This window comes from Balaenoptera ricei, chromosome 1, assembly GCF_028023285.1.
Source record: "Balaenoptera ricei isolate mBalRic1 chromosome 1, mBalRic1.hap2, whole genome shotgun sequence".
Classification (NCBI taxonomy): Eukaryota; Metazoa; Chordata; class Mammalia; order Artiodactyla; family Balaenopteridae; genus Balaenoptera; species Balaenoptera ricei.
Genome location: NC_082639.1, coordinates 73,996,995 through 74,021,091, shown reverse-complemented (window position 1 = coordinate 74,021,091; position 24,097 = coordinate 73,996,995). Strand labels below are relative to the sequence as shown.

The window sequence follows — 24,097 nt, the reverse complement described above, 5'->3', positions numbered from 1 at the left end:
ACCCATATTCTGTGTTAGTATATAAAACACCTGAGATTATGAGACTGTGAGACTTGTTTAGGACACATTTCTCTATTATTTTTGTTGAAATGATTTGGCACCACACTCACACTGTCATGCTTTTTTCTACATAATTTAGATAAGAATTGTTTGCTTGTAAGAATTAGGTACCTACTCAAACTAACCTAAACTAAAAATAGGGGAGTTAATGACAAAATATAAGGGTATGTCATAGGATATGTGACCATGGAGAATAGCTGGCTCCACAAGGAACTCAGCTGACATCTGGACACTTAGGAATTGATACCGCTCTGTGCTTCTTTGATTTTGAGGTTCATTTGCACCATTCTCCAGCTTCTGCAGCCCAGCATTCTCTGCTTCAGTGTGTACAAGGCAGAAAATGGTGATGCTATCTCCAGTGGACATGACCCTCCAGATCAAGTGTCCAACCCCCCAAACTCTGTCTTGGTACCCCGACTGTAAACTCTCTATATCTAATCGCCTTGGAATGGCCTTTGACTTATGTTCTTTGGTATCACAAACTCACTCAGTCCTGCCATTTGGAGCTAGAGAAGAAAGGGTCACTTGATACCACAAACTGGGGAAAATAGGTTTTCTAGGAGGGAGTGTGAGGGCACAGCAGAAAAATGGCTTGGAGTTTCCATGTTAGAACTGCCATCCTCCACTCTAATTATTATTGCCATAGGTTTATTTCTGTTTTTAATTTCTTTTCTTCACAATTACATTAAGTAGTTTATAGACAAACACAGTCTTACACTTCTTTGAAAGATACATTCCCATCTTAGACATGGTTCTTTAATTTCAGTGTTTTAAATCATGGTTTAGGACTTAAATTTCATCTATTGATATCTCCCATATTTTCTTCTTTCTCCCAAAGAGAAGCAATTAAAATGTCCCCTATATTCTCAAATATTTCAGTTTCCTTCCAATGATGTTATTACCCTAAAGATATGTCCCCATTGTCTTTACGGGAGTCAGAATGACTGGGTAGCAATGCTGGGCATATGCTTGAGAAAGATAGCAATACTAGCTGTCCTTTGGTTTATTGTAGCTGCCCCTAAGCTCCACCACAGGGAACTACCAACACCAAGATACATTCCTTCATCCCAGGGTCAGTATTTGATATTCTCGAACTACCAGGACTGTTCAATTATGGCATTTTTTTCCAACCTCAAGGGAGGTCTAGCCACTTCCTCTCTCTCCTTCAATGGGAAACACATCTTTACGTGCATTTCCAGCAGACCAGTATCTTCTTTTTCTTTCTCTCTGTCACATTCCTATACTCTTTATTCTATGGATTCTGATTTTAATTCTCTTCTCCTTCAGATTGTTCTGTTGAGCTTGGGATGAAACCACTTTTCTAGAAGGTCTTGGTTTATCAGTACTTTTGGGAGTAAGCTCATACCTCTTGTATATGTTTAGTTCAATAGAATTTCTTCACCTTTGTTTTCTCTTTTTCCTTCCCATTCATTCCTATTTATACTATTGGATCAAGTTTTTGTTACCGAGCCCAAGCTCAATCTTCTGGCTGCACAACAGGCCCATAAATCAGGAGACAAGTTGTTGTGGCAAGGAAGAATGACTTTAATCGGAAAGCTAGCAGACCGAGAAGTTGGCAGACTAGCGTCTCAAAAAAAACCCCCCATCTTGTCCCAGTCTAAATTCTGGCTCCTTTTATGCAGAGGAGGGGGAGGAGCCCACTGTGTTACCAATGGCTTAGCAGGACCACTAACGGTTGCTCATTGACAGTTGCTCTCTTTGGGGAGGGGCCCACTTTGGCGCCGACCAATGGCTGAATGGGGCTGCTATAGCTCATGCCTGCCCTATCCCTATTAAAATTCCCCACTGTCAATGTCCATTCCACAATCTTGTGGGAAAAGGGATGATGATCTTTCTGGCTACTTCCCACTGAACAGGGGCAATGATGGTGTGATCGTGAAATGGAATTGATCAGTTCTGAGTCGGGAATGTTGCTTAAAATTTTTAGTAAGCAATGCAATTCTCTTTATCTACAACTATTTGAACCTAATGAAATTCCTTCTACAATGAAATTTTAATTTCAATACTTATTATTTTTGAAGAGCAACCTTAACCCTTCTAAACGTTCACAAACCCATTGCTCTCTAGGCCTCTCAGGAGTTGGGTCATTTTCTGACAGTGGGGCTACATTAACCCAAGTGTGATGAATCCATGGCTTTACTCCAGCTAACTTGACAGATGAATGCGTGGTAAGTAATACCACATGTGGTCCTGTCCACCTTGCACTTAACTGGTGCTCAGGCCCTTGTTCTCTTCAGATTTTAAGGAGGACTCGGTCTACAGGCCAGAAAGGATGTAAGGCTACCTCAGTTGGATAGGCAGACCTGCTGGAAGCAAACTCATGAACAGAGGTTAGTATTGTGCCCAGAGTTTTAACATAATTGGCAACTGCTGGATCTTTCAGAGCATTTATAGATTCTCCCACCCGGGCAGACACCTGGAGTGACCTACCATACAATATTTCAAAGGGGCTTAATTTAAGCCTGCTTCTGGGAGCCACTCTGATCCATAGCAGGGCAACTGGCAAGGCCTTATCCCAAGTAAAATTAGTCTCTTGACATATTTTAGCAATGCCCCTTTGAAATGCATAATTCATTTTCTCAGTTTTTCCTATTGATTGTGGTCTCCACGATGAATGTAGCTTCCAGTTAATTTGCAGTGCTTTAGACACTTGTTGGGTTATGCTAGAGACAAAAGCAGGCCCGTTATCACTTTGAAGGGAGTTAGGCATTCCAAATTGGGGGATAATTTTCTTAAGGAGGACTTTTACCACTTTGGAGGCTTTTTCTGTTCTGGTAGGATATGCCTCCACCCATCCTGAAAAAGAGTCCAAAATACTAGCAGATATCTGAAATTTCCTGTGGCTCGAGGCATTTGAATAAAGTCTGTTTGCCAGTCCTCAGCGGGGCAGTTTCCTCTGTGTTGGGTCCCCATCTGGGGAGTTCTGAGAGCAGTCTTTGGGTTATTTTCAGCACAAATCATACAATTTTGCGTGACTTGCTGGATGGTCCTTTGTAGGTTAGGCCCCATTATGTATTTCTGAATCCATTGTAGGGTGGCATCACTCCCATAATGGGTACTATTATGAATGTGCTGCAGCACAGTGTACAAGAGGGCCTCAGGAATCAAAATAATTCTTTGTGCACTGCATTTCCAGCCAGGTGAGGTGTGATCAAGAGTGAATCCCCACTCTTTGGCCCTCTCCTTGTCCGTCTCTGAAAACACTATCTGGTATTTTGACAAGCTGACCTGTGGTAGAAGTGACCCTTTCATGGCTTGACAATCCCCTTCCTTTGCTGCTTTCTTTGCAGCTTGGTCAGCTAACTGGTTGCCTTTCATTATACGAGTTTCACCCTTTTGGTGGCCTGGGCAGTGCATTATGGCCACTTGTGAGGGCTTATGGACTGTTTCTAAGAGTGACAGGATTTCAGAAGCATGTTTTATGTCTTTATTGTTCAAAGTGAGGCACTCCCTTTCTTTCCAGATTGCCCCATGAGCAGGCACCATGGAGAGTGCATAGCGAGAGTCTGTGAATATATTTACTCGCCTGCCTTCAGTGAGAAGTAGGGCTCTTGTCAGAGCAATGATTTCTGCCTTCTGAGCTGAGCTCCCTGGGGGCAGGGCTTTTGCTTCAACAATCTTTTTAAGGGTTACCACCGCATACCCAACGTACCACTTACCTTGGTCCATGAAGCTGCTTCCATCGGTGAACAGTTCCATGTTCTGGCTCGGCCAAGGGTTGTTAAGTCTGGTCTGCTAGAGTACACGAGCTCAATGACCCATAGGCAGTCCTGCTCTGGGGATTGTGCAGCATCAATTGGGAGCAATGCAGCAGGATTTAGAGCTGAAGTGACCTGAAGTCCTACATTGAGATTGTCTAAGAGAATGGCTTGGTACTTTCCCATTCTCCCAGAAGTCAGCCAATTGCCCCCTTTTTGTTCCAGTAAAGAAAGGACATGGTGAGGGACATACACAGTGGTGGGTTGCCCCAGGGTAAACTGCTCAGCTTCCTGAAGTATGTCACAAGTAGCTGCTACAGCTCGAAGGCAAGGAGGCCATCCCTTAACAGTCTGTTCTAGTTGTTTTGAGAATTCCCCAGAGTTTGAATTAACACCCAGAGATTTATGCCTTGTCTCTCATGGACATAAAATTTGAAAGGTTTCTTTAAGTCTGGTAGTCCCAAAGCCGGGGCTGGGACTAACTTTGTTTTTATTATTTCAAAGGCTGTTTGGCCCTCTGTAGTCCAAGTAAGGGGCTCAAAATCATGTCTCTCTTTTTTTTTTTTTTAATTTATTTTTATATTTATTTTTGGCTGTGTTGGGTCTTCATTTCTGTGCGAGGGCTTTCTCTAGTTGTGGCAAGCAGAGGCCACTCTTCATCGCTGTGCACGGGCCCCTCACTATCGCGGCCTCTTTTGTTGCGGAGCACAGGCTCCAGATGCGCAGGCTCAGTAGTTGTGGCTCACGGGCCTAATTGCTCCGCGGCATGTGGGATCTTCCCAGACCAGGGCTCGAACCCGCGTCCCCTGCATTGGCAGGCAGATTCTCAATCACTGCGCCACCAGGGAAGCCCTCATGCCTCTTTAAAGCCTCATAGAGGGGCTTTACTATGAGCCCATAGTTCGGAATCCAAATTCGACAGAATCCTGCCATTCCCAGAAATCCCCTCAGTAGTCTGCGAGTCTTGGGTGTTCTCAAGCCTGCCATTGCCCGTTTTCTATCAGGCAAAAGACCCCGCTGTCCTTGGGAAAGGACAGAACCCAAATATGTGACTTGTTGCTTACATACTTGGGCCTTTTTCTGGGAGAACTTATATCCACAATTGGGCAAATAATTCAGGGTTCTTATGGTATTTTGTAGACACTTATCATATGTAGGACTTGTTATGAGCAAATCGTCCACATATTGGAGTAAGAGTCCTTCATCCAATATTAAGTTTCTAAGGTCCCTAGCCAACATTTCCCCAGACAATGTAGGGGAAATCTTAAATCCTTGAGGCAGGACTGTCCAACAATACTATTGGACTACCTGTACTTCTGGGTCCTGCCATTCTAAAGCAAACAGCTGCTGTGATCCTTCTGCAATAGGAATGCACAAAAAAGCATCCTTCAAGTCCAAAACTGAGAATCAGCTGTATTCTCCCAGAACAGTTGTAAGCAGAGTGTATGGATTAGGTGCCACAGGGTACAAATCTTGGACTATTTCATTAACAGCCCTCAGGTCTTGGACAAAGCAATACTCTGCTGAGTTTGGCTTTTTGACCGGCATGATAGGGGTGTTATATGGGGACCTGCAAGGTATAATCAGTCCTGTTTTAAACAACTTTTCGAGAATTGGCTGAATTCCCTTTTGGGTCTCTTGCCTTAGAGGGTATTGTTTTAGATTAGGTGTCCCAACATCCCTTTTTAAAAAATTAATTAATTAATTAATTTGACTGCATTGGGTCTTAGTTGCAGCATGCGGGATCTTCATTGCGGCACGCGGGCTCTCTAGTTGTGGCTTGTGGGCTCAGTAGCTGCGGCACATGGGCTTAGTTGCCCTGCGGCATGTGGGATCTTAGTTCCCTGACCAGGAATTGAACCCATGTCCCCTGCTTAACCACTGGACCACCAGGGAAGTCCCCCAACATCCTTTTTTAATGGGATTTGTATTGGCCATGTGTTTTTGGCCTTCTCTGGGGTGCCATCAGCTCACAATCCTGGCCTTACCTTTTCATAGACCTTGGAGGTTGGGGGAGAGCTCTGTCTCCTTTTCTGGGGTGTCCATGAGTGCCATATGTATGCGAATAGCATGCTCTGGTGGGAACCTGATGTCAAGCTGTCCTGGCAAAAAAGTTACTTGAACATTTAATTTACAAAGGAGGTCTCGGCCCAAAAGAGGGATTGGACACACTGGCATATATAAGAAACTGTGTTTCAGGGTGAGGTCCCCTAATTGGCATTCCAGAAGTGGTAAGAAATAACAATTTTGTATTTCTCCAGAAACTCCCATGACCGGGATGGATTGAGATGTTTTCTGTGCCACCTTGGTGTTTACCACGGAGTATGTTATACCCGTATCTATCAGAAAGTCAATCAATTTGTCCCCCACTATCAAAAGTTACCCAGGGCTCCTGTGGGGAAATTGGAATTGGATACCTCAAGTCCAAAGGAGCCCCCAGGCCTCTTCATTCATCATGAGAGTGTTCCTCTTTTTCTAACATATGAGAGGCTCCCATCTTTCTTTTATTGTTTTCTTTCTTATTCTTTAGTCTAGGTCAATCTTTTTTTCCAATGCCTGTCCTCCTTAGAGTAAGCACATTGGTCCCACCATGATGGTGGCTTACCTCTCTTTGGGTTACTTGCCTTCTGGGAATCCAGTGCTGCTGCCAGAAAAGTGGCGTTCCATCTTGCATCCTCTTGCTTCTGTCGTTGTTCCCTGTTGTTGATCACTGTAAAAGCAACATCTACCAATTGAGAAGGGTTCATTCCAAATGCACCATCTAACTTTTGCAATTTTCTTCTTATATCTGGGGCGCTTTGCCCAGTGAAGATCATATTTACCATTCTCATATTTTCTGGGGATTCAGGGTCTGTATCAATGTAGCACCTATAAGCTTGATAAATTCTTTCTAGAGACTCTGATGGATCCTCATTGGGTTTTTGGTGTGTCTCCTGAATTTTGTTTAAGCTCTTTTGCCTAAGTACTCCTTTTCAAAGACCCACTAAGGTACACTTCCTATAGTGCTTTAGGAGTGGCATATCTCCATTATTAGGATCCCAGTCAGGCTTAGCAATAAGAACTGCCAAATTTGCTTCTGGAGCTCCATCTGGATCTGTTAGATGAAGCTGGTATGCTTCCTCTCTAGCCTTGTCAATGACCATCCTTCTTTCTTCCCCAGTAAGCATCATATTCATAAGAGTGTGAATGTCTGCCTAAGAGGGATGGTGAGTGGCAAAGATAGAAGTGAAAAGTTCAGTCATATGGAGGGGGTCCTCTCAGTACGTAAGGTTATGGTTTTTCCAGTTAAACAGATCTGAAGTTGACAACGGCTTGTGCATCCATAGAAACCCAGCTGGTTGGCCATCTGCATTAAGGTCTCCCACAGGATATCAGCACAAGGGAAATTGCCCTGCTCCACAAGTGACTCCCAGTCCAAATTGGATGCCCTGTCAGGTCTTATATGGTAAAACCAAACCAGGCCCCTGTGCACCTGGGGTTAACATAGAAACTTCTAATTGATCCCCATAAGTAGGGGAAACAGGAGGCGGTGAATATGTTGGTGGCATGGGGGTGGTCGGAACAACTGCTGGTGCAGCCTGCTTGGCCAGTGGGGGAGTCTGGTTGGCTGGACGGGGCGTTTAAGTTTTGGAATAACATGTCCTCACTCTCACTTTCACCCTCTCCCTCTTGAAGAGCAGGTTTTCCCTTGGTTTTCCTTTTAGACTGCTGTACCATAAGGCGGGAGCCTTCTGACTTCTTTTCCTCCTGATGCAATAGCATAAATGCTTCTGTGTAAGGAATCCCATCATTTTTACCTGCTCTTTCACAAAACAATTCTAATTGCAAGATTGTATAATAATTAAGTGAGCCATTCAAGGACCATCACTCTCCTCATCCTAACATATATTGGGCCCACACACGACTACAATAGAATATCCTCTCTTCCTTAGTCATAGACCCACAGCTATATTTTGCCCATTTATTTAAGATACACCACAAAGGGCTTTCCTTAGGGACAGGTGGAATATTTCCCATGTTTATAAGTTCAAGAACAACAAAACACAAAAAGCACAAGCAAATTCCAATACCAAAAACACAAACAGATTCCATCATGAATGAATGCAAAACAAAAGCCAACGAACCAGTTTACAAATCAGGTAGAGTCCAACAATAATTGCCCTCTCCAACAGGGTACCCCAATCAAATGAACAAATTGGCTTTTCCCTTAAAGGAAAAGCCCTAACTGAGAGGAGAAAATGTTCCCAGTTGTACATACCAGAGCTACTTACCCTACTATATGGAGACCATTGGCTCCCAAATGTTGATTCCTTGCTCCAACTGCCAAGTGCTGGGGCAGCTGGTGCCACTTCAGGGAATTTCGAAGGGAAGATCCTCAGGACAAGTGGTCCTGGCAACTGCTAGGGCCTTACACGAAAATTCCTCAACCAGGGCTGGCGGGCCATAAGCAGCAGAGCTCCTGGCTGGCTTCACCAAAATTTATTACCAAGATTGGGCTCAGTAACATTTTTATCCTCTTCATTTTTAAAGTCAGGATTTTGTACTCTTCTAATCTGATTTTATTGGAATTATTTATGCTCAGATGCTCTTTGCAAAGCTAAAACATATTTTTCAAAACTCCTTATGTTTTCAAGCATGTAAGTTAGTTAGCTAGTATTCAACATTTCCATCACTTATGCTTGCTTCTGACAAAAAAACTTTGTTTTTTTTCTCTGCTTTCCATTGAACCAGTGCCATTATGTCCTATGAATTTTGGTTGATTAAGACCTCAAGATATGTATTATCCTATATCACATCATTTTTTAAAACTTGTGTCTTGAAATAGAAGTTAAGAGCATAGTTTTAGAGGTCAGATAGACCTCTGTGATAGTAGACAAGTTACTGAAACTCTGTAGTCCTCCGGTTCCTTGTCAGTAAAATAAGGATTATAACAGTTCCTACTGCATAGCACTGTTATGAAGATCAAATAAGAAAATGTGGGTTGACTGTTTACTACATAGTAAATACTCGATAAGCGCTAGCTTTAGTTATTCTTTGATTACTTTTGTTAGATTGTAAGCTTCTTGAAATTAGGAACCATGTTTCAAATTTTATTAAACAATGAGTGCTTAATACAAATTTATTATTATTCACTTATATAATAGTTATATTTAGTGATAAGAATTCCAGAAAATGAAACACACTGAAATTAAGCTTACTAGATTTGATTCTGATTTCCTTATGTTACACTTCTTTATTTCCCCCCAAGTTGGTGGGTTGTTTTATTTCTTTCTCCTAATCTGACTTCTTTTTTTCTTTTTTCTTTTTTTGGCTGTCACTTATTTCATTTTATTTTTTTATAAAGTATTTTATTTATTTATTTTTAAAATTTTGTTTATTTGGTTGCCTTAGTTGCAGCAGGCGAGCTCCTTAGTTGTCACATGTGAACTCTTAGTTGTGGCATGCATGTGGGATCTACTTCCCTGACCAGGGATCGAACCCGGACCCCCTGCATTGAGAGCATGGAGTCTTAACTACTGCACCACCAGAGAAGTCCCTGACTTATTTTTTCCTTTTGGAAAAATATTACTCATTTCTAAACTTTCTTTTGTCTTTTCTCACTGTAGGGGGATTCACATTAAAATTCCATCAGTCTTTTAAGTGTCAACTGGGCCAGGTTCTGTGCTATTTGCTTGAAGATACCTAGATATTATCTCCATTTCATAGAGAAGAAAACCGAGGCTCAGAGAGTTCAGGTGAATGGTCCAAGATCATACAGTTAGTAAGTAGTAGCTCAAGAATGACCAATTAGACTTGACCATAAACCATTGAAAAGAACTCTAGGAGGAATATGACTAAGTAGTTTGATATACAGAGAGATAGAAATGTTTTTTTCTTCAAAAAGGGGTGAGGAGGACAGTCAGGGAATTCTTTGTGAAGATGAAATTACTCTAAGAGATGGCCAGTCAATCCATGGACAATTGAGAGCTGACTAATCTGGAACAAAATTTTTCCTTTCACTCCTTCTATTCTCACTTTAGATATACATAACAGAGTGTGTTTATGGCATATAAATGCTAAGTAGAGGGGTGGGGTAGGGAGGGTGAGAGGGAGCCGCAAGAGGGAGGAGATATAGGGATAAAGGTATATGTATAGCTGATTCACTTTGTTATAAAGTAGAAACTAACACACCATTGTAAAGCAATTATACTCCAATAAGGATGTAAAAAGTAAATAAATAAATAAATACATGCTAAGTAGATAAATTGCCACTATTTGGAAGATAAAATGGTAAGCATGGGAGAAAAACATTTTATTTGATGGTATGTGGACCATAAGTAAATTCACAGGCTTTTAATATATGAAGAATAGATCTAGTAGAAGAAGATCCCATATCAGTGTTGAAAATGATAGCACATATGTCCTTTCACCAAGTTTAGTTACAGTTCTCATAATATAAAACTAATCCTTGGAATGCTTGGTAAATACGCTGATTCTGAGTACAAATGAATCCTCCACTTCTGAAGGCTTGGTGTGGGCTCCGATTTAGGTCTCCAATACATGTCCAGCGATTTTTGGTGCCCTTTTGGGAAATACACCATTTGGCATGATCCTGATAAGAGCTGAAATAAGATTGTCTAGATAACTTAATTGCCTTGATATTGTAGACATGGTAAGGAAGGGAGCAGTTTGAAGGAAGCTCTTGTCTCTTTCGCTGCCAGGTTTCTGTTAGCAAGTGCGTCTTCAACCGTTGAGCCATCCAGGCTGCAAAGATGTCTAGAGTTTATAAAGAGAAAAATAGTGAGGTTAGTATTTAAACTTAGATAAATCCCTGAAAATATCCTCAGGAATAGAATCATCACTCATCCCTGATATGTGGATGTCACAAGCACAATAATAACAACGTGACTGAGAGAGTGGATAGGAGAACATTTTGTAAACGCTAAAGTGATATGCGAATAAAAGTTATTATCATTATTACTAGGATGATATTGGTCTCTGAAAACGTCTTCTATTCCACACATACAAGGGAGCAATATAGGTTTTTGTCCTGAAAAGACCTTTGGAAAGAATAAGGATAGAGCAGTAGCCAGAGACTAGCGTCTAGAGATCTTTATAAACCATGCCAAAGTGTTTGAATTTTCCTGAAATCAATGGGAAATTTTTTTAAGGAGTGTTAGTGGGGAATTAATAGAAACTGATTTATGATCATAAATATCAATTGAGAAGCAATGTGCAGGATGAATTGGGAAGGCTACATTAGATTAGAGAGAGGAAAAACACCAGCTTGTCACAATAAGTGTGGTAACAAACACAGGTGTGAGCCGTGGCCATGGCAGAAAGTTTAGAGGGGGTAAGAAAAATGTGAGAGTTATTAAGGACCGGGAACTGATTTAATTTGATGATTTGATAAGGGGGAAGAGAAAAAAAGAGGGGTCAAGAGTTCTAGGGGACCATGCAGAATATGAGAAAGAGAGTGAGATATGTTAGGAATAATGATGAAATGATTTTGGCATGTTGAATTTTGTGTGGCTGTGCCACCCTGCGAGCAGAAATATCCCACTCACTGATGAATACATCTGTCAGAACAGAGGTGTAGGGTGGAGATCTAGACTTGGGAATGGCCTAGCAGGAATATGTATATGCAATAAGGGTGAGTAGAGGACCACAGGGCAACCTAGTCACGTAAGGAGTATGCAGAGGAGGAGGACCTGGCAGAAGAGACTTATAAGAAGTGGGAGGAAGACCAAAAGACTGTATACTTCCAAAACTCAGGGAGGAGAATGTTTCAAAAAAGAAAGGGTTCCAACTGTGCCAAATTCTGCAGAAGCTATTTCTGTCCTGTTAATTTTGGGATCTCTAATGCCTAACACAGGCAAGTAGTAGGCATTCAGTAAATTTTATTCAACATTAAAGGAAGGAAAGAAAGAAGTTAGGAAGGAAGGACGGAAGGAAGGAATGAAGGAATGAAGGAACGAATGAAGTAAGCTAGGAAGGAAGGAAGGTAAGAAGTTAGGAAGGAAGGACGGAAGGAAGGAAGGAAGTTAGGAAGGAAGGAAGGAAGGATGGAAGGAAGGAAAGAAGTTAGGAAGGAAGGAAGTTAGGAAGGAAGGAAGGAAGGAAGGAAGGACGGAAGGAAGGACGGAAGGATGGAAGGAAGTTGGAAGGAAGGAAGGAAGGAAGGAAGACAGTGAGGTCAATTAAGATGGCCATTGGTGACTGGGGAGAGACTGTAATGTCTACAGACAGAGAAGCAAGACTGTAGTCAAGGAGCAGTGAGCAAGTAAAGACCCTGAAGAGTTTTCTAAAAGTAAATTTAGAAGAAAAAAAACAGAGATATAGGGAATCTAGAATTGAGGGAGGGTTTTTAGGAATGTTTATATTCTAAGGGGCTTGTAGAGCAGGAGAGCTGAAGTAGAAGAGGGAGAACAGGTTGAGTTTATGAAAGTATTCTGAGGCTGGGATAGGTTCCAGGGCACAGGGGGTGCACTGCTTCCGTTTGGATGAGAGAAAACTGGTAAAAAAAAGAATGAAAATAGCTTAGATTGTTGAGGGTGGGGTGTGCTCTTGAAGTGGTTTCTTCCTGGTGATTTCTATTCTCTCTATGAAGGAAAAGGTGAAGAGGCAGGACTTGAGGGTAAGGAAGGCTTAAAATAACTACTTAGGGAGTGAAAGAAAAAGGAGACAGCTTGGTTCTGTGCCCAGCTGAGGCTGGAGACTGAGTTTTTACTGGCCTCTGGCTAGATGGTTGTGAGATACTTTTGTGGTTGGATCAGCGGCCCTTCTATTCAAGTGGCTAATATTTTAATTGGCCCTTGGTGTCCCTTCTCCCTTTTCTTTCTTTGTCCTCCCTCCTTTTCTACTTCTACTCCCCTGAATAATCAGAATATTTCCTCTTTGCAATCCAAAGTGAGTCCAGCAGCAGTGTAATAGCATATTGTTTGATGATGGCCTTTCATACCGTCAAGAAAAGAATCAGACTTTGCAAAATGGAGGAATTTTTGTCCCTGGGCTGACTGAAGTGTGGTGAGATGCTGGCCAGGGATCTCTGATGAGCTGGATCTGGCACACAGCCGGGGCATGTGAACGAGCTCCTGATGAAAGGTTACTGGGATGGAACAGCTATAAACGTTTGGGTTGCAGACCAAGAGCTGAGAATCTGAATCAAGAAACAATAAAGAAAAGTTGAGAATTAAGACACAAATGGAAATGCTTGCCGGTATTTTAGATCTTGTTGTGAATTAAAAAACTAAACAGAACGAAAAACAAAAACAAAAGTATTCCCTTCTTTAAGCCAATAGCCTTCAAACTTTTGGTTAAAATAGTTGACACTCCCTACTTTCCAGGCATTATTATGTGGGTTTACTAATTTAATCATAAGAACAACCTTATTATTAGGTAAGTCCTTTTATCATTATCCTCATTTTATAGATAAATTAATGGAGAATTAATGTCACATGCTCAAGGTTATAAAGCTTGTAACTGAAGGAGTTGGTATTCAAGCCCAGGCAGTCTGGCCTTGGAGGCTATGTGTTTTTTCTCCCATGTGTACACATACAAAAGTAGAGAACACCTGTGTACTGATCATCCAGCTCCAAGAATGACCAACTCATCAGCATGCACACCTAATCTCTATGCTATTAAGCTCTCTAATCATTATAGGAACTCAGCTAGTTAGACTAGGGCTTAATTTGGGTGAGAGGCTCAGTGATCCTTTCCATAAGATGGAAATTTGATAAAAAACAAAAATATTCTAAACCTCCTATATCCAGAGGCAAATCACTCTTTACTATTTAGCAGCTTCCTCAGTAAAAAGTGATTGGTAAAATACCATTCCTACTTCTCTTCCCCATTCCTACTTTGGATTTTCCAAATCCAAGTATTTTTGGCCCTTTGAGCTTGAGATCTTAAGAGAAGATCATCTGGTTTAGGCTCAGAGTGTCATGTTGGTGGCCTATAGGCAACATGAGGTCTACACAATTTAAAAAATAAATAAGATTGAGACCATGTTTGAAAATCAGAGGATCTATCTCTCTCTTTCCTTCCCTCTCTCCTATTCTTACATCCTCCCCTAGGTTTCTGCTTCCTCTAAAAAATATGGAGATGTAGGTCTGTATTCCCACAGAACCACAGTATAATGGAGCTGAAGCTTTTGAGGGAAGCTAGGGGAGAGTCAACAACCCAGTTTGTCACTGTCCCCACTGCCCATGCAATGTCCACCTGTGTCACCCATTTTTGTTACCTGCCTGGCCCCTGTAGACATTTGAAACTACTGCCTCTGATCAAGTTCAAAGACTTCATTGGTGGACCAGGAAACTGAGATCCATTAAGTGAGCCTGCCCGAGATCTCACCAAAGCCAATATTAGAATCTAGGTATCAGAGGGTTTATGAATAGAGAAGCAAATGAAGTGATAAATTTATTAATATATTTCCAAATCCCTTCTTCAATATTGTCATCTCTCTCTCCCTCTCTCTCTCTTTTTACACACTCTAGTGTTACCTATTGCTTCATACTGGTTGTACTTGAAAGTTATGCAGATGCCCGTTTGTCCATTTCGTCTCCCTGTGGGTGGATAATCATAGCCTTCTTCAGGAATTGGAGGAAAATGGGGAATGGAATGAATCAACCAGAACCCCTGGACTCTGTTCCACAGAAGTAAACCTACCAAAGATACAGTAAATACAGATTAATTAGAAAAACAAAGCTCCTTTAAAAATACAGAGTTCAAAGCTACGACATTTAAGCCCTTTATACTTCAGGCTAATTTTTTATTAGGCTAATAATTACAAGGATCACGCTCTTTTTCAATAATTTCAAAACCAATTCAGGGACACATCATATTGCCCCATTACTGCTAATAACCCACCACAAAAGGGAGCTAGGGCAGCCACCCTGTGAAGAGTTGAGAGGCATTTCATGTTGAAACTACAAGGAAAATTTGTTTTGGCAGAATGCAAATTTGCTTAATTGGAATTTGACCTTGTTAGACTATGTAGTCACCTGGCAAGCTTCAGATAATGTCTTTACTGCTAAGCAGCTAAGCTATTTTCAAAAGCCAGCTAAAAAGCAGAGTTGAAAGAGAAAATATCAAATGAAAACATGTACTTGCAGTAATTTATTGTGAGAAACTGATGCTCATTTAGGTGCAGAATTCGCCCAGTTCCACAAGCTTGAAAAAAGAGGCAGAGAGAAAAAAACCAGGGAAGCCATGTTCTAAAGCACCCCAGTTAATTGTATTTAGTAAAAATCTCCAGAGCAGACTAACATGAAAGCCAGAAAAGAAGAAAACAGAAGAATTTTCATCATCTTGTGACATGGCACAAAGAACCCTGTCCAACAGGCATCTATGACTATTTCTGTGTTTATAAATATATCAAGACAGTTTTGGTATGCTAACTAGACTTTCCAGTTTGCATATGACCATGGAGACATAAAAGTCATGTTTGCCTTAGTGTTAGAGCAGAAACCAAATGCCTGCCAGTTATTTCTTTTTCAAAGAACACACTTTAAGGAAGCAGAGTATTTGTCAGTGACTTTGTCAGCGGCTATGGAATCAATACCTGTGTCGAGATGGAAAATGTTCAAAGTTCAGTTGCCTCACAGAGCTGGATGATCTTCAGGGACTCTCTTCGGCCCAGATGAGTATTGCTGTTTGTCTGAAATCCTAACTTCCTGGTATAAATGCCACAGGATGTCGGGACACCTGTTGGCAGGGAACTCCCCAATGTGACATCAGGTCCCACTCCTTTTCCAGTCTTTTTTCTAAACCCTTGTATCAACTAACAAGGTGGAGCAAAAATGGTGGTGGGAGGTTGGTAAAGGAGAGGTTGCAGAATGCGGCATGTTATAAAAATTGTTGGGTTCCATGCAGATAGGATCATCAGGAAGGCAACTTAGCTAAATCAAAGGCTTTCAATGCTCATGACATTTGACAGCCATTACAAATGATGTTCTTAATCAGAGGTTGCAAACAGGCAGCCCACAGGCCAAATCTAACCTGCAGATACATATTATTATGCTTGCAGAGTATTTTTTAAAACCTTGAATTTATTACCAACATTTAAAAACTGGGGAGATTTCCCACAAGCTCTAATTTTCTCTGGAAAAATTGCATTCCCATAAGGCAAGCTGAGTAGTAACTGCTTCCTTAGACCAAGTATATACTCTCCAGTTCTCTAGTTACCTGCCAGTTCAGCCCCCTTGGCTTGCTGACATCACTTGCCTGCCTCTGAAGGCATTTGAGTTTGGAACCTTCTGAAGAATACTTGTTGCCATGGAAAGTTATTCACGGTATATTAAGTTAAAAAAAGTTTGAAGTAATCATTACAATAGTTTTATAAAAATGTTTCAAAATATGTATCATAGAAAAAGTAGAAAGTATTAAGTGTAATTATCTAATGAGTATTAGGATTACAGATTTTTTGTTTACTATCATTTTGAATTTTTCAATAACACACATATATATATACATAGTTTATAAATCGAAAAATACCAAAAATCACTATAATAAAAATTATTATAATTATAATTATAGAACAAAATATATAACAACAAAAATTACTATAATATAAAAATTATTTAAAAATACTTTTTCAAAAATGTTTACTGTATTTCAAATGGAACTTGACACTAAGAAGGGTGAATTTTACTCTATGCAAATTATCCCTCTATAAACCTGACTAAAATGTGTGTACAGTATACACACACACACACATATATAGTCTCGCTGGTATTCCCAGTAGTCAATACTTGGATTTCTTCTTTAAAGTATATATTAAAAGATACATTAAGAAATAAAATGGGATTTGTGAGAAGGATATTGCAAAGTCAAATTATATCATTATACCCTGTGACACAGAAATCACTCATTTTGATAACTCAGACCATTAGAAAGAAAAGCTATCTTTTTAGTATGGAGTATAAGACTACTGAAGATGGAATGTTTGAGAAAATACTGATTTCCAGTAGGAAAGAGAAAATAAGAGCCTTTGTCATACCTTTGGTATGTCCATACCTTCTGCTGTAATTCATGAATTTAGGGACTCCATCATTGTATATTAGATAGGCTGTGTTGTTATCCTGCAGGAACATTTTAGGGTTATAATGGCATAAATCTTTCACTCATAAATGCTCACAACATTTCTACCAGCTACCGGCCTGCAATACGGAACTTTCATTAATACACATGAGAAGTCATCCATTCCCCTAATAGGCAGCTTTCCCATCGATATGAATTCTGTGACGTGCAAGACAAGGGACAAGAAGTCCATTCTCAACCATGCATGGTTTTGTCTTGTGTGACAGGAGCCCTGTGCATTGTGATGTGTGTGTGAGGGCAATATTCCTATTTCAATTATTTTGGATCCATGTTTCTGATCTGGCAACTAGTGTATAATAAAGGGGTACTTAAATATTTGTTCAGGAAATGCAGTAGGAACAACCAGCCAAGGATTACAGCTAAGCTCTCTCCATTGATATTATAAGCACAATGCAGAATTGGCTGTCAGGGTCTGATTTCCTCTGCCTACTTTGTGCTTCGCTGCTTGGTCATAACTTCCTGTTTAATCAGGATTCCTCATTCTCTGCTTCTACTACCTCCCTGATAGGGGAGGATTTTTCTTCAATCCATTTCTCCTGTCACTTCACCTTTTCAACTTGACATTTTCCTGCTTAAAAAAAGTGGTATAATTGAATGTGATAATGGATTTCCTCTGGTAAGGCAACATGCGAGTACATTCTCCAAACAGTTGGTCAAATCTCTGAGTCAAAATGAAGCTATTATTTTGATAGTATCTCTTTGTCATGTTTTGGAAACTTGCTTATATTTGTTCTGTGTCATTCCATTTCAGTTGTGTCATGATGCAGTGACTTTTAATGAAGCCAATGATGTCAATATTAAAAAGTCTCAGTGACATAATTAAAAGCAGGAAAGGACAACCCATCCGCTGAAAAAAAGACCCTTGCTTGTCTCTCAGAAAAAAAATCAATAACTGAGTTTCTTACAGTTGCTTCATTATTTGATATAATCTAAAACCATTTTTTCAAAAAAGGCACAACATAGTCTCTACAGCATTCTTGGCTACTACGTTTAGGAATATTTAGGAAAGTAATCTCTTCTCTTACCTGCATTTTTCTGTAATTGACCATCGCTACCGTTGGCGTTCAGATTCTCCACTGGAGAACTCTGACAGTTAGTTATTCTATGAGCCTGTATGGAATGCGGTATCAAGGCCATTGTGTGCCTTTGGGGTACAATGTGGAAGGCCTCTGGGAAAATTCGGTAAGGAACTTAATTCTTCTAATAGATGAAGTTTATCATTCTAACCAGAGGTATAACAGCCAGCTAAGGTAAATGGGATGTAGCTCTAGTGAAAAGAGGCTCTCTCATAAAGGGGAAAAATCATGAACTAAGAATAGGACCTGGAGATTATCATACTAAGTGAAGTAAGTCAGACAGAGAAAGACAACATCATATGATATCGCTTATATGCAGAATCTAAAAAAATTGATACTAATGAACTTATTTACAAAACAGAAACAGACTCGCAGACTTAGAGAACAAACTTATGGTTACCAGGGGGGGAAGGATGGGGAGGAGGGATAGATTGGGAATTTGGGATTGACATGTACACACTGCTATATTTAGGATAGCTATAACAAGGACCTACTGTGTAGCACAGGGAACTCTGCTCAATATTCTGTAATAACCTAAATGGGAAAAGAATTTGAAAAAGGATACATGTATATGTATAACTGAATCACTTTGCTGTACACCTGAAACTAACACAATATTGTTAATCAACTATGGTCCAATATAAAATAAAAATTAAAAAAAAAAGAATAGGCAGACCTAGGCTCATGCCTCTAGACCTTTTTTTTTTTTTTTTGGCCTCGTGGCTTGCAGGATCTTAGTTCCTCACCAGGGTTTGGGGTCCATCCCAGGCCCCTGGCAGTGGAAGCACGGAGTCCTAACCACTGGACCACCAGCGAATTCCCAGGACATCTTTATTCCTTTAACACTTATGTTGGGTATTATTTCGACTACTGGATGTTGAATAAGAAGGGTACGGTCTCTGCCCCCAGTCTAGCAGGGAATAATCAGGTAAATATAGGCAACTGTGATATAGTTTGATAAGTGTTATTATCAAGGTATATGGAAGGTTCTCATTTACAATGGCAAAAGAAGGGATATTTTCCAACATAAACCCGATATTGGCATAACGTGACATTTGAGATTTAAAACCAGTTGGTCTGATCTCGCATTCTACTCTCTGTCAGAAGTTCAATTCCAGATCAGAAGGTGGGGAAGTTGTGTTCTCATAGTCACTTCTGGCACATAGTTCCAACTTCCAAAGAACACTCAGTCTTTTCGGTTGTTCTTCTTTGGGCTCCATGCCAATCAGACATGGAAATCAGCCCCTTTACTGTCATTTTCTTCCCAGAATCCACCACTCAAGACATTGCGTGTGAGCAGGTTTTACTGAAGGTATGAAACATTGAATGGTTTTACATCACCAAGCTGACCTGCCTCCAATCTCCCTCCAAGTTTTGTATACTTTTTAATTCCTAGCTCCCATCTACCCCCTCTTTATTTTGCAGAGCAGTTTAGCTCTCAGGCCCTCCTAGGCTCTGGGGCTACTTTTGCACTTCCAAAGATCATTATTATAGTTTGCCAAACGAAGACCCATCTTCCCCAAATAAGATAAATGACAGAGGCTTTACAATGTTGCTCTGTCCTTTCTCTTCTTGGGTAGTCTGCGACTGGGAGGGGAAGAATGTGTTTATTTTCTCACTGATGGGTTATACTCCAGGTTTTCCACCCCCAACCTTGGAAAGCACAAGCAGCTACAGGTAGTTTTGCTTTTACAGAATAATCGATTAATTCAAAACAGGGATGTTGCTGAGAATGAACAATTTCTAAAAGCTTCTAGGACAGTGTTTGGAACATCACATGTACTCAAACAGCTTACAGATAAGTTTTGACTTTGTAACTTGGCTCCGAAGGCTGGTCTTAATGACAGGTGAATAAAGTGAATATTTGTGCACAAGGTGATAGCTCTCTGCACATTTTCAGTAAATGCTCAAATAGACACATGCAGTGGTGCTAGAGTATAACTCAGTATTGTTGTGGGGATTAAATTAGTTGACATATGTAAAGACCCAACACGTTGTAAGTGCTGAGTTCTTTTACATATTTACTTCTCTATAAATTATTGTTAGGAAATGCATAGATGAGTATAATTGGATGTTAATTATTGTTCGATTTTACTTGTCACCCCTGGTTGAAAAGCAGTATCTTGTCACTGAACAGCAGATGGTGCCTGGAATGTTGGGAGACTGCCCACATTGAGGCAGTTAACTCATTGCCTGATGGAGTCCCGATAGCAGGTTTAAGCTCCGTATTCAGGCAAGTTAGTTCCAGGGCCTTGGACTAGAGCCCTAGCTCTCAACCTACTATTTTGAAAATGATTAATTAAAAGGAAGACCAAGTGGAACCCTTTACTTTTCCCACCAAACTCATCCCACCATGGCTTAAACAACCCATAACTCATGGCATATTGATCACAGATCTATATTGCATTGTCATAGGAGAGGGCTCTTCTCTCTATTTCCATTAAAGGAGTAAGATAGCAAGTACTGAGCACATTGGCAGAGTTTGGCAGCCAGAAGATTTCAATATGTAATTAGTTCACACTTTGCCCAGTGATGCCATTGGACATAGTGCCGAACGTATCAACAATTTGGCATTGCTATGGAGTATGTTGACGTATTCCCTAAGGTCTTCGTTAGATTGATTCAGATTCTGAGCTGGCTTACTTCCAGTTGCTAGGATTGGGCATTGGGTAGACAAGGAGTTAAAATCTTTTGGAAGCCTTGGAGTCTGTATTATGCATTTTATATGATTCAAATAAATGATTAACTATAACATACCTCGGAAGCATGTGCTTCATATAGCTGTTGTAATGTCCTTCCCAAAACACTCTTGGTGGTATTCATTAGTTGCTTGCTCCTTCTCCAGCTTCTGGTTGCAGAGTCTAGGTATAAGTACTCTACCCCAGTCTCTCTACTTTCCTTGTCTTGCCTTTTAGGCAACTTATAAAATGTAAACCTAACAAAGGAAATAATTATGAATTACTAACATTTACTAACTGTTTCCCTGATGGCAGCCACTGTGTCAAGCACTTAAATGTATCATTTCACTTATGTTTCACAGAAGGCCTCTAAGTCTCAGGAAGGGGATTTGCGCAAGCTCTCTGCCTCTTTTTCCACCCTTACTGTTGCTCCTTCCCAATGAAGGAAATGCAAATCTGACTGTACATGTTCTAAAAACATTTACTGGCCTGGGGGGTGGGATCCCCGTAGTAGAAGTTCGCATACTTTGAGAATGGCTTCTCTGTTCTTTCCGCATTCTATAAGGCTGCAGTGGGGAGAATGTCAAGGCCCAGGCCTGGACTAGAGAGGTCTTAGATATGTTTTTCTCTGCTGCCTTAGGTGCTTGGCATGCTCATCTCTTTGTAGCAGGCTGGCTGGGTCTGAGATTTGGGTTTAGGCATCAGAGTCAGTGGAGGCTTTCTTGAGCCTCTGGCCTAAGCCACATTCTTCAGCTCAGTTTATCAGAATGCTCTGCATTGAGGATTCAGGTCCAAGACCAGCCAATTAAGTAAATGCCTTGCTTTCTTTACTATTGTCTCCTATCTGTATATCTCCTTTGGTTATCTCACAGGGAGCAGAGGTTGTTAGACCCACATGGCATTCAGCCATTCTTGGATCATCTAGCCCAGGGTTTCTCAATGTGCTGTATTCACATTTTGGGCCCCATTGTTCTCTGGGAGCCTGCTCTGTGCATTGTAGTATCCCTGGCCTCTTCCTATTAGATGTCAATAGTACTCCCCAAGTCGTGCCAATCAAAAATGTCTCCAAACATTGTCAAAAGTACCTGGAAAGCCAAATTGACCTGGTCTAGCCAAACACTCTTTAATAGCACAAACCCCACGATTAACCCTCAAATACTCACACTGGACCAAACATTGTAGTGCATTCACTATTACCACACAACAGTGTCTCACACTGCCGAGAAAAGCTTCAATGTTCACTTGGTTCTCATCAGTCTTATGCTTCCATTTATGCTCTTTCCTGCCCTGTCCAGGCTTTCTTACTCTCAGGGCCAGGTCCTCACACATGGCACGAAACATGAAATTATTCTTTGATGCTGACCTCATGTTCCTCTGCCCTTTAACTCTCGCAGGTAGTTGTAGCAGCTCGAGACTGTACCTCCCTGTCTGCTTAGCTCAGCATTCTCTCTGACAGATATTGCTAAGTAATATGTCCATTCAGTTGTGGCAAAAATAAATTTTGTATATTGATCACAATTTGGTGGCCCACCAGTGAAATGTTTGTCAACTATCATGGCACACCAACTAAGGACTAGTGCTTTTAAACATTTTCCTTGGGTGACCATCTCCAATTATAATCTGAAGATTTCTGAATCTGTTTCTAGCCCAGATCTCTATGCTGAGGTCTAAATAAACCCAAATACAAAGATGTCTCAGAGACCTCCAACTCCATATTTTCCAAACCAAGTTCACAATGTTTTGCGACAACTCTACGCATCCCCTGCTCTTAGGGAACACATCCACACAGTCACAGAAGCCAGCAACCTGCAAGTCTTTCTTAACTTCTTCCTCTCTCCTACTACCCTGTGCCTATCCATTACCAAGTCCTCTCAGGGCGTTCTTCCTCTCTATTTCCTCTTCTTTAACTTGGGTCTATACTTCTTCTCACCTGTAACACTGCCAAAGTCCTATTGGTTTCCATGACTCTAGACTAGTCCCCAGCCAGTTGGCCTTCAGAGTACTGCCAGTGGGCTTGCTAAAATGCAAATCTGACCTTATCAAGTCCCCACTTGAAGTCTCTCAGTAGCTCCCTTTCAAGGTCAAGTTCAGACTCAGCAGTTCAGCACATGAAGCCCCTCATGACCTGGCTCTCACCTATCTCTCTACGCTTCCCTTTCCCCTCCTGCCATTTCCCCACGTTCTCCCGAAGGGCCAACTTTACTTAACTGCTTCCAAATTCTCCCCATTGCTTATTGTCTCTGGACCTCCTCATTGCTTCTTCATTGGCCTGAGATACCCTTGCATCTCCCTTGTTTTTCTAACTAACTCATAATTGTTCTCAAAACTTAGCTCAAAACTATTGGGTTGGCCAAAAAATTTGTTTGGGTTCGTCCGTGCGATGGTATGGAAAAACCCGAACGAACTTTTTGGCCAGCCCAATACTTCCCCAGAGAAGTCTTCTGGGCTCTATCCTCCCCAATGCCCCATCTAATGCCCCATATATGCCCTTACCACATAACTATGAGCTCCTCGAGGGTAAGAACTATGTTTTGTTCGTATTTGTATTTTCAAAACTCAGCACAGGGCTAGTGTGAGCTCAGTAACTGTTTGCTGAGAGACCGATTGAGTGGATCTATGTTCTCTAGCCTGAAGTTTACACAAAGCTTGCTGCCAACCATAAAGGCAAACCTAAACACCCTAATTAAAGAGTGAAAAAGTGATTAAAGCTTTTGGAGAATCCATGACTGTCACGCAAAGCTGCGTTTCGTCTCTTTGACACTGCAGGAGACTGGTGACCTACCACCCACTCCAACAGCTGCCTGTGCTGTCCAATAAACAAGGTTAACCAAGCAGTGCTCTGTACCATCAAGCCCTCTTTCTCCTTCACATAAGGAGACGCTCCAGTGTCAGGGAAAAATTAACCTCTCTCCTTCATCAACTCTAAAGGGATGTTGGAAGGGTTCTGTTAGGAAAGCCACAATGCAATTAAAGGAAATTGCCAACGGAGAGAAGCTGTCAGCTCTAATGCACCTCTGTGGCCACCAGCCTTGCCCTGCTGAGAGCATGAATCAGGCCCACGAGGGGCTGCTAAGCTCTTTCTCAAAGGGAAGCTCCCTCATTCAGAAGCCTACCCCTATCTGGATACGTGGCTCATTTACACACTTCAACTTGCTTTCTTCTTAAGGGGAGAGGTGGAGTGGAAGTCTCCTGAACTTCACAGTGTGCCAGTTAGCCACCAGTACTCTGGCTTTCTATCTGCACGCAGCAAGCCTCACATTTCATTTACCTACCAATCCACAGCTTCACCTTCCTCGTTTCTGCACGATATTGTTGTCGCCTTCAGGATCCCAAAGAGGCCAAGGAAGAGCAAAGCCAGGGGTGCTCTTAGAAGTCTTGCTGTCATTTTCTATCTGGCACCTTTATTCCATGGCACAGCAGGAAACTTTCCCCATGGATCGTGGAGTCTGAGTTTCAAGTCTCTCAGACTGTGCTGGCTCTGACA

The 24,097-nt window shown here is 41.2% G+C and overlaps 1 protein-coding gene across 4 annotated transcripts; it reads right to left on the bottom strand.

The window, feature by feature from the left end:
- Window positions 1–10,093: 10,093 nt before the first annotated feature.
- On the bottom strand, window positions 10,094–23,998 carry DNASE2B (deoxyribonuclease 2 beta). 4 transcript variants are annotated; one of them, XM_059899650.1, is made up of 6 exons: window positions 23,886–23,998; window positions 20,693–20,870; window positions 16,759–16,840; window positions 14,261–14,422; window positions 12,721–12,918; window positions 10,094–10,535 (listed from the first exon to the last, which is right to left on the bottom strand). In XM_059899650.1, the coding sequence occupies exons 1-6, from the start codon at window positions 23,996–23,998 to the stop codon at window positions 10,195–10,197; spliced, it is 1,074 nt and encodes a 357-aa protein (XP_059755633.1). In that variant the 3' UTR covers window positions 10,094–10,194. The 4 variants fall into 4 exon arrangements, with proteins under 4 accessions (XP_059755633.1, XP_059755639.1, XP_059755648.1 ...); XM_059899656.1 differs by having other exon boundaries at window positions 14,261–14,356; XM_059899665.1 differs by lacking the exons at window positions 14,261–14,422; window positions 20,693–20,870; window positions 23,886–23,998 and having other exon boundaries at window positions 16,776–16,838.
- Between the last annotated feature and the right edge of the window lie 99 nt (window positions 23,999–24,097).